This window comes from Daktulosphaira vitifoliae, unplaced genomic scaffold (assembly GCF_025091365.1).
Source record: "Daktulosphaira vitifoliae isolate Bord-2020 unplaced genomic scaffold, ASM2509136v1 Scaffold_4, whole genome shotgun sequence".
NCBI lineage: Eukaryota > Metazoa > Arthropoda > Insecta > Hemiptera > Phylloxeridae > Daktulosphaira > Daktulosphaira vitifoliae.
The window spans coordinates 31,948,631-31,960,500 of NW_026099575.1; the positions used below are offsets into that span (position 1 = coordinate 31,948,631).

General features: G+C 24.6%; 1 protein-coding gene across 3 annotated transcripts in view; it reads right to left on the reverse strand.

Annotated features, from left to right (window-relative positions):
• The window catches only part of LOC126905811 (atrial natriuretic peptide receptor 1), a 33,122-nt gene extending 22,641 nt beyond the window's left edge, over window positions 1-10,481 (reverse strand). For 2 of the 3 annotated variants that reach the window (XR_007704114.1, XM_050685882.1), the window contains exon 1: window positions 3,232-3,500. Coding sequence is in view for 1 of the 3 variants with exons in the window: in XM_050685882.1 (XP_050541839.1) it covers window positions 3,232-3,467 (236 nt within the window). In the remaining 2 variants the exon portion in view is untranslated. Of the gene's footprint in view, window positions 1-3,231; window positions 3,501-10,357 lie in introns of those variants that run through there. The other variant, XM_050685883.1, reaches the window with a different exon arrangement.
• Between the last annotated feature and the right edge of the window lie 1,389 nt (window positions 10,482-11,870).

Sequence of the window (11,870 nt, forward strand, 5' to 3'; positions counted from 1 at the left end):
TAGTGTACTATTAAGTGAAAACATAATTGTGATTTTAAAGCATCCAGCCAATATTTTACATACCCGTTCATTGTCATAACAACTTCGATTGTTATTTGGTGCTGGTTTATTTAAACTTTTTAGTTTACCAGTAAAATAATTGTTTTTTGCAATACGCGGTATTGTCTATTTACATTTCACTGCTAATTATGATTATGTAACGAAGAGTTTTATACACAACTACAAGACAAAACTGTCAATACAATAGTTATAATACTATAGACATAGTTAACTATCATTATAGAATCAATCGAAGAAAGTGAATATCCATAAAAGAGACAATGGGAAACAAAGACGAACAATTTCATTCGGAAAAGTAACAAATAAATTACAAGCGGCGATCATATTTTAATTATAATCGTTCAGTTAATTATTTTAGAAAATCGTAACCTTCATAATGATTTCTGATCGACTAATTCATCAGTAGAATAAACAATAATAAATGATCAGAAATTAAAAATAACGATGTTAATTTTGTAGATTAGCTCCCGTAAAGCAATAGAAAAATCAAATAGAAATGCTCAGAGCTATTAATTGACTCAAAATATACAATACAAGTAATTTGTTCAATTTTATTATAGCCACAAGATTGAACATCAGTTCCACTAATTTAAATATACTATTAAATAAACAATTTAATTCATAACAAAAAACAAAAAATACACAAATAAATAACTATTTTTCAGTTCAAGACCTAATAGAAGAATTTTTGTGTCTTTTAGTAAAATTAAAAGAACTCAATTACAATATAATCGATTGACTTCATTAACTTTGTCAGTGCTCCATTAAGATAAATTGTTTTTTTATAAATCTAATTTATTTTAAAACTATAAAAGAATATTTTGCTTAATTTACTTTTAATTACTACATTGATTACGAAATTTTACTTGAAAACAAATGAAATTTGTTGAATTATGAAATTGACACTAAAAATACAACCATGCACTACTTAATTAATTAGCTTAACAATAAGTATTTACCCTTGAATAGTATACATTATATTATTTACTGGATTATTGGGCGTTAGCAGTAGATAGTACATATAGTATACATATACAGAGAGAAAATACAAATTTTTTTCAACTATAAAATAACTATGCCAAATGTTACCATTTGAATACGTACTTTCATCACTGTCGCTATAGTTTATCTGAATGGCTAATTTTTTCTGTTTCATAATAAATATTCAAATAATGAAAAATAATTTTAGGTAAAAATAATATTTATTAAATATGATTTTATAAAAAATAAAAATTATGTGTAATTACACTTATAAATGTTTGTGTATGATATACAGTCTATTGAAAATTACTCAACGTAAAAATTCAAGGTCACATAGCTTTGTAGTTGATTATTTAATTATTTTATTAATTCTCCTTTTTTAATATTTTCAGTATATTAAAATAACTACATATTTTTAAGTGTAATATTGCAAAATAATGAAGTTCTGACATTAAATTGTTCTTAGTATCTCGTTATTAAAAGTTTTAGATTGTATAATTTTTTTGTGCTTAAATATAATTTTAAAAAATTAAATAGAAAAAGATTTCATTTCCAACTAATATTTGTTAAGTAGATATATTTTTTAAATCTTATAAAATTTTTTACTTTAATATCACAAACATAAAATAAAATTTGCATATTCTTGTATTAAAATATACAAATATTAACAAAATTTGTTGCATCAATAAAAAAAAAATGGTTCTCTTTTTGAAATACGGGAATTTCTCTATAAAACGCACAAATTGTTTTGTTTACTTGCGGTAAGTCTACTTACCTGTAGACTACTCAAAAATCACTCTTTAAAGGGTGGCGCTTTCATTTAGATGAACTGCATAGATAGAAAACATATTATGATGTCTACCTATCATAGTTTTCTACAATATATATAAATATATAATAGAAAACTCACAAAATCTCGGAAAACTAAAATATACCAATTACCTGCTCACCTTATAGTAAGTGCGAGTGTACCCCATAATACGATAAAACTGAAAAAAATGTATAGTACCCTATGTAATTTTTTCATTAGTATTATTTCAGATGAAAAAATAGTTGTATAAAGTAGTTTTATGATACAAGTATTAAAGTTCACATATGAGAAAAACTGCCTGCTCAGTACTCTCATAATTTTTTTTAACTTACTTTGATATCTAACTACTTTTTCTATCAATATTTATTTTAATAATATTATGTCAAATATTCAAAAAAATACTTAAACTTAATACTTCATAAGATTAGATAGAATGATAAGTGGTTCTTAAAAAAAAAATGGCTCTAAGCATAAACGATGTTAAATTGCATAGTCAGAGTGCCGTGTCTATAAATAATCATTTTATTATGTTGGTTTTTTGGTACTAAATTTATCATCATTTTAATCCTCTAAACGCAAAAATGAATACAACTTTATATTACACCATATTAAAATATTAAATTTCAAGAGGACATTTTGAGTACTGTAACTTTGTATAAACACAACATCTATATAATAATAACGAGTTTTTGAAAAGTCTCGGTTAATGATCTGAGAAAAATTTGACGTAAATTAATGATCTAAATTAAAAAATATATTATTTATGTACCAAAACAATAAATGTTCTTTATTATAACTAATGTATATAAAATAAACGTAAAAACTAATATAAATTTATTAAGTTTTTCAGTTATATGTTATAGAGGAAAACGTAGTCATAATTCACTTATAAAAATATTTATCTATAATAATAATAATAATAATAATTGGTAAAAAATTCAACCAGGGAAAATTAAATAGACCTATTTTTCTTCTAAATAAAGTGATAAAAGCAACAAAAAGTTAAAAATTAAAGTAATTGGACCAGAGTCGTGGTACTAAGACTATCCCACCAAAAACTTCTTTAGAATTGCAGTGGTACAATCTATTGCTGAACAGATATGTTTGGTTAAAGTTGATGAATATATAAAAAAAATTTTTATATATTTATTATAGGTTTACGCATTAGTGCTCATCCGCCATGTCAAAATAATACTTGGACACAGCAGTGATTTTTGCTCAATATAATTACGAATTATATTGAGCTAATAAATTATAATTTACTTTTAAAAACAAATGAAATCTACTTAATTTAATATTCGAAAACTAGTGCCAAGGCTTTAGTACGACCAGTTATTTTTTCAGTCATCTTATAAAATTATTAAACGATCTCAATATACCTTTTTTCAACTTTTTTGAGGCGGACATTGTGATGCGCCAACAAATTTTTGTTTACCATGTCCAAGGCCAGATCGACAGCGGGTCCGCATCGTTCCAAATCAAACGGCGAATTTAATTTGGATGTCATCAGCACTCCAACCTTATACTCGACCACGGCGTCGAGGGATTCGGCCGTGGCCAACACCGGTAACAATAACCACGCGGATACCGCCCAGCCCGTCGTCAGCTGAACCATGGTACGACAACGGCGCTGGCAGAATCACACTGGTATTTTCTGTGGATGTCCATGGGGTAGTTACACGCGAAAAATGGCGCATGATCACTCCGAGAGAAGCGCACACGATAAAAGAAATGCACCTGTGCGCCACTTTTGGAGATCAACAAGTGTCAGTAAATATTGAAGTATTAAGCTACTGACATTTTATCACAAAATGATTTCGTATAGAGTTTAACCAAATTTCAAACAAAGTTACTTTAATTGTGTACACGTAAATAAAATAAAAAAAAAAAAATTAAATATCTTTATAATATATAAATAATTATATTAAATTATTAAGAATACATAAATTGTTTTTATTTTATTTTTTAATCATGTTTGACGTCCCCTCTAAAAGCTATTGCTTTTATCATTACACTTTTATGAAAACGTTTCGATTTAATTCAAATACAAAAAAAATTGGTTTAAATCGTTAAAATTAAATTACTTATAAATATATTTAATACTTAATGAATGAGTATCGTTGATTAATTTTATTTGTTATCATTTAAATTAAAATAATACTAAATCTGAATGATATCTGCAATGTGTAATCCTAATGAAAAAAATAACTGATAAATGTTTGTTGACAATAGATTAATTTATCCACGGTACGTTTTTAATTAAGTTAAAAAGTCGAACAGTATACAATGATCAAAGAAAAACATTCAAGGTAAAACTCAGTCATACTTTAAAAATTAGAACTCCATTGGTTGTAATATAATTGAAATAAATATAATTGAGATATCGTGATAACAAATAGTAAATTTTTATTTGTGTAGATGAATAAAAATGTGATCGGATCGTAGGAGGAAAAGAGATAAGAGCTGACTGGCAACAATACTTTCAAGTATACTCAGTACTATTTGAAAATATAGATGTGTACTACTTAAGACTCAAGATTCTTTTTAATTGGACGAATGTCATTTGTCAATAAAAATAAAAATAAAAGAACTTTGTATCTTTTGAATCGTATAATGACTAAATTTCAAAACTGGACCTAAGTCAAGTACATAAGGCATTTTTTTAACGAGTGACGAAAAATTATCTGAAATAAATTAGATAGTATCTGTTGGAATAAATCAAAAGATACAATTAGACTAATTCCCACGACGGAAGAATTTTTCATAATATTTGTCATTTCATAAATAAAAAATACGGAAGATTCATTCAAAAACGTATAATGAAAGTCGTCGTTCAATAGGAAATAAATCTCTAAAAAAAATCACCCTACTTTCTCGAAAAAGATTTCCACGAACGCTTTAATGAATTTTATATGTACTAAAACTCGGTGGATAAAATACATAAGCTATTCAAAATAAAACATTGACAACAAGTCAACAAATGATAAAGTTAATACCAACAAAATTATTTTTGACAAGAATTAAATAAAAAAAACCCTAGACGATCTTTGTTTGGAGGTCTGTCATTGTTGCGAGTAAAGTGTTAGATTAGAAAATAATCATAACACGATGATAAATTACAATTAAATGTAAAATTATATTTTATAAGATTTCGATAAAATAGCGTTCTCGAATGTGCAAGTTGAACAGCAGTTACTTTGATAAGTAAACTTTTGCTAATTTGTTTGAATAATAATTATTATTTTATCCTAATATCGTCAATAATTTTTAATTGTGCCTTACCTTACAACATTCTACTTAACAATATTTAAATTAACGTTAATTGTTAAATATCTCAAGCTATGCACTTAAGTTTACGTGTGGTACTTATGATGACTAATTATCTGCCCACGATTATTATTATTATTATTTCACATAAAAAAATATTATTTAAATATGAAACAAATTGGAAATACATTGTACATGCTCTGAAAGCTTGGGTCATTAGTAATTTTATGGTATAGTTTCTAGCTTTCTAACATAAAATCTTAAATTTGACCTCATAGTAAAATAAGCTTAAACCAACTAAAAAATAGTTGAGCTTTCATTTCACCGTTTTGTCACCTTATTTACATATATTAAAATATGAAATGATATTTAAGTTTTAATTAAAATTTATGAGTGTTTGACATTTACAATTTTAAGAAACATTTATAAATTAAATTTAGTTTATTTTAGTTTTATTTAATATTTCTTTAAAAATGTTTTAAAAAAAGTCTGGACATTCTACCTAATTCAATTGAAAAATATTTTTATTTACTAAATGAAGTTATTTATATTAAAATAATAACATTAATAAGTAGTCAGAATATAATTTCTTTTGTATGATTTCACAATAATAAAGCTCAAAATTTCGCACAGATGACTTAGCAAGAATATTATAATAACATCTACAGTTGAAAAAAATACCATTGTAATCTTATATTGTCAGTTTCATAATTACATCTATATTAAGTGTTTCTTAAGTATAAAATATGATTGATGAATTATTTTTCCACAATGGCACGGTAAGTAAATTTTTTGAATACATTGGAAATACATTTGTTAAAATGTTAATGTAATAAAATGTAAAAGTCAAATCATTGAATATGTTATTGAAGTACTTACTGGTAATTTGAATATTTATTAAAAAAAAATTTAACTAATATATTGTTGATGTTAACATAGATTTTTATACATAAAAAAAAAGTATGATTGAATTTGTTCCTAATCATTATTAGTTAAAATCATATTTTAGGGATGTTTCTTCATTTTAATGCATTTAATAACATAATTATTATTTTTATAAATCTAGATGAAAGTTTATACGTAAGACATTAAAAACTACACAATTTCAAAGGCCCTAGATTTTGAAGTTTGTATTAGTAGTAACCTATATAAATACATTAAGTTCTAAGCATTAAATTTCTAATTTTAATGAGCCGTTGAATTGAAATTCCAAGAGTACTTGCCTATTAAATTGAGTGGCATAATAACAGTTTAAAAGGATATCAACTGTACTGCGCAGTTAAAAAATCGTACCTACTTGAATATATTTTGATGTAATTATTTGTGATTTGAATGAACATATTAATGATCCAAAAAGTATAGTCTCTAATTTATAAAACAATGAAGATTTAATGATTATAGCATCATTTTCTAAGATGATAAGATAAAATAGCATTTATGTTTATAATAATACTCAAGTTAAAATAACCAATGAAAAAAAAACTTTTCCTGTTAATGAAGATTCATTAATAAACAATATACTTCATCATTATTACTTATACAAAAGTAACAATAACAAAAGTTATTTAAATTGTTTCAGTTTGAAAGTTACTTAATACATAGTTTATTATAAAAAAACATCTCTAGAAATTTTAATTCTTTATAATAAACATGTAGTTATACATAATGTAGACAATGAAATGATAAAAGATGTAATAAAATAAACAGAAAATTTCACATTCATAAGATAATATTCAACAATAATAATACTTATATCTTTTTATAGTATTTAAACTTTTGTCCCATTAACTATATTTTCTAAAAATAATTAAATATGCTATTAGATATTCAATAATAGATGTCCAAAATGTGATTATATACTTCATTGTTTATTTTACTTGTAACTCACTTAAATTAAATATTAATAATCTAAATGATACATATAAAATAATTTATGTTTAATTAAAATATAACTATTTATTACACTACTCTTGTTCAATTATAGAAGTAGTTTTAGTAAAGTTATGTTGCATTCATATAAATTTGTTAGTCAAAAGGAAATCGTTGATAACAAACATTATTTAAAATGCTTATGAACAGAGTGATTTACTTAGCATGAATCACAGAAACAATCGAAAAATAATAAAAATGTTAAATATAATTTTTTTTGTACCTTTTAATTCATTTTTTTTTCTCATTTTATCTTGAAGTATTTTGTATGTTTATCCCTTTTACGTTATAAGGTATAGTAGTGTCAACATAAAAACATATAGTTTTCAAATGGGGATTCAAATGATTAACTAGTTTATTATTGGATAATGACCTAATTAAAAAATTTCTGGTCCATAATTGTTATTGAGCTAGTATTTCGGAAGTTATTAACCATTTAAAGTAATAATTGGAGGAGTAGATTGTTTGTTGATATTTTATAATTAGACGTTTATTTTACGGCCGTGCTCTCCTCTAGTCTACGTATAAACATGTTAATAATCCGAAATATTTGTCCAAAAGTTGATATCGACCAGTCATTTTTTTAAACAGATATTATGTGTATTGCCGTTTGAAAAATTCAATTGACACCCTTATAAGGTATAATGGATGAACATAAAATATACTTCATGAATAATAAATTGAGAAAAACAATAAACTAAAATAAACTCAAAAAATTATTTTCAATATTATTCTTATTTTTCGATTAATTATTTAGTTCATGACAAGTTAATCACTCTGTATAATCATGCAGTTATTTAAAAGAGAAATTATGACTTTTAATTTATAAAGTCTGTAAATCGTACAATATACATCACCTAAACACAATTATTTAATTTGAAAATTACTTAAGGATTAATAATTTAAGTATAATTACTAAATGTAAGTAATATAGCCAAGTAGTTTATACTTACAAATAATTATATACTAGATATATAGATAATTAGCAAAACTTTAGAATTTTTAATTTACGGGAAATTTTACAAGAACATATTGTTACATTAACACAAAGTTAATTTTAATATTCAATATTTATATAAAACATTCATTTATAAATTTAGTTACAATGTATAATATTATTATTATTATTTTTATTTATTTACATTACCTTTTTAAAAGCACCTACTTGTTTCTTTATTTATTTTCTGTTTTAATACATATTATTGTGGCCCTTAATCAGAAGAAAGTTTTTATACGCAAATAAATATTATATACAAGAAAAATAGTAAAATCAACAAGTGTACAAATTATAATGTAATAAAACAAGAATTAATAAAACATAAATTTATGGAAATTAAGCTATTAAATTGGTGATAAATTTGTATTTAAAAAAAATGTGTTACGACTATTTCACATTATCTCGATTAAAATCAATGTTAATACTTGACCCTGCAAAAAAAATTACTGTTATTTAAGTTAACAAAAAAAAAAAAAAAAAACAGCCGACATTCAGTAATATAATATTTTATAGTGAGTTTTCTTGTACTAAAATACTATTACACGTCCTGATTCCTAATTCAATTTAGAACATACATTTTATGAGTAATAAAAACAAAATATATCTAACGTCTTCAGTGTATTCCGAGATGGAAACTTTATGTTTACACTAGAATGCCTCAACAAACACAATGGTTAACAAATCCGGCTTACTTCAGACTTTGTCCAGTTTCAATTTTACTTTACTTTTCACTCGACATATTATGCACGGAATTTAGTTGTCGAACTAAATGAACCTAACTTACTTCTGGAAGCCCGTAGATACCACTAAATATTTAAAATACTACTCGGCACAAAAAATAGTAAAAAATAATCGTACATTAAACAATAACATATTGTTCATATAAAACAATATTAGTTTAAATTTCACATGCGTTGTATTGGAGTATAATTATATAAATTTAGTTTTTGTCGAACACAGCTTGGTGCATTGATGATATTATTACCCGACATTGTTCAGCAATGTCAATACCATTTGACAAGCATCATACACATAATATAACATTTGACTAATATTTCAAATGTATTTCAGATCACGTAACAGCTGACCCGTTGGCCGCAAAATTAAAAATTCCCAATGTCCTATAACGTGGGAGTTGGCGTGTACAATAATTGTTTGTTCGTTCTCTGAATAAGACACATTTGACAACGAAGAATCAAATGGGATCGAAACTTTCGGATGAACAAACCTCATTGCTAGCTCACAAACAAAAAAACACAACGGCCGCTAGTTATTAAGTTCCTAACAAACCGTAAACAGTGTCTATTGTCTATGGTAGTGAGCGCATTTAATTTCATTTGTTTCTATCGACATCAGAGAAACGTTTCGTTAGATGTACCCAAATTTTCGACATGCTTTGTCTTGAGCTTTCTCCCGTTAGAAACAAATTCAAAATGCAAAAAACTGTATCTGTTCCGATCACAGTCTAAAAGCATTTGTTTCGCGGGTAAAATAGTTTACAGAGAACTAAACTGTTTACTTTAACAATACAGTGTACTTTACTCAACAGAGTAAATCATTAAATATTTTTACAATAACATTTACATTTTTCATATTGTATTGAAAGTAATTAAATTATGACGAATAAATTATTTGTTGTACATAATTGTCAATAAATTGTAATGAAAATCAGCACAAAAATTAATTAATTGTTAAATATAAATTTTAAGATCGTTTGAAACATGAAGGAATACAAAAATCTCCTATGATATAGGGCCATCATTTTTGATAATAGCTATGACATATCCATTCATTTTTACTCAAATATAAATTGAATTAAATTCTTAATGAATGAAAAAAATCACTAGTTAAATAAAATTGTAATTTTTTTTTATCTAATTTGTCATTAAAGTTTGATAAAAACCAATGTCCACTCTTGTAAAATAAACAAGTTCAATAAATACTTTTCTACATAATGTAGGATAAAGTAAAAAAAAAAATTGTTTTCATACTTATGAACAACTTTAATAAATATGTACGAGTTCAAACTAAATATATATTCTATTGATTTTTTGCGAAAATTAAAAACAAATTTTGTTATTTTTTTATATTTATTGCGAATAGAAATATGTATAGCTACCAAAAAATTTAATACAAATGTTTGATTAAATCATAAGTTCCTAATACACTATAGGGACATCTATTCCTATTTACGTCACTACTTATTCAATAATCAGAATCATACTGTATAATAATCTTATGAAAATATACGAGATTATGTGTATGAAAGATACGAAAAGCCGAATAATAACTAATATTGCAATATTGTTTACTTGCTGCTGTAATGTATTTCGGAGTTGACACGGTAGAGAAGATCGCCTTGTCTGATTTTATAAATTCAAGATATTTTTACTCCAAAATATTGAGTGTGTAAGCTTATTTGAAAATATCTCCACTCTAAAAACAAATAAAAATACGCCAATGAAATCCTAGACAAGTAAACAAAAATGTATTAATATCAATGAGTTATTTAAAAACTTTTTTTTAAGGAAAACTTTAAATATTAATAAATATTAAAAAAATAATTGTTGTTATGGAAGAAGATTTACACTCTTTGCATTATACAACATAATTAATGATATTGAAATTAATAAATAATAAAATTATTTAATTATTGAATTAAAATTGACTTTAATTAAATACATATTTATATTTAGTTGTAAAATGTATAACAATTTTATTTTATATCTTGTTTAAACTGTGTTAACTTTTTCTAAGATATCATTAGTTTACTCTAACAGCACGTTTTTTAATAACTACTTGACTCGCCTCTGTCAACTTTAACAACTCCTAAACATTTTTACAATAATACTTGCTGGTCGTCGAATGCTGTATTTTTTTATATCTTTCACATATTACTTTTTGTTTATTAATCACATACATGTTTAATTATTTTTATAGAATTTGTTTTTTTTCTTATTCTATTTATAATTTTTTGATAATTGTCACTTTTATTGATAATTTGATACTCAGCATTGTGCATCATGCAAAACTATTATTTAAAAAATAAATCAAACAGTAATAAGTTACTGTTTTATTTATTAAAATATTTGTTTCATAATTTAACCTGACGATTACAATCAAAACGGCTGACGTGTATGGTGCTACAATCATTATATAATTGACAACATTAAAAGTTTTAAAGAACAAAACTTTAAACCGATCAAAAGATGATTAAACTCAAATTTGTAATTTATCATTAGCAAAGAAAAATATATCAGCTTCAATGGAGGTGAGATATTTTTAAAAAACCACTATGGAGATCTTCTATAGTAATAGCTAATCTTGAAAGGTAGAAAACACGTATAATATTACTTAAATATTATTATTAAAGTTATTAGAATAGAATCATGTTAAATGATTCATTTGCGTTGGTTTATAACTATAATGAGTATATTCAATTATATTAATGAAATGTAGGGCAATACGGAGAGATCTCGTTATCTAGCTGGTTTTAGTGTATAATAGAAAATGCTGCCTTTCCGATGACCACACCGTACTTCTAAAACAATGCGTTTAAATTAAAATGCTAGTTTTTTTTTTTAGATATTCTATATTTAAAATAAGGTAGTGTGTTTTAGCTTTAAACACGACAATTTTGTTAATTTGTACTGCTTTATTATCATAAGTTGAATAGGATCACACAAAAACGATAGCAGCGGAACACATAATTATGTGTTTTGCTTAACAACCCTTAAAGGGTTGTCGTTAGGAAAACCATCGTATCTTAAAACTTAAATTATACTGTTCGAAGCCATAAACTTAACGAGGTAGTTAAAATCGAGT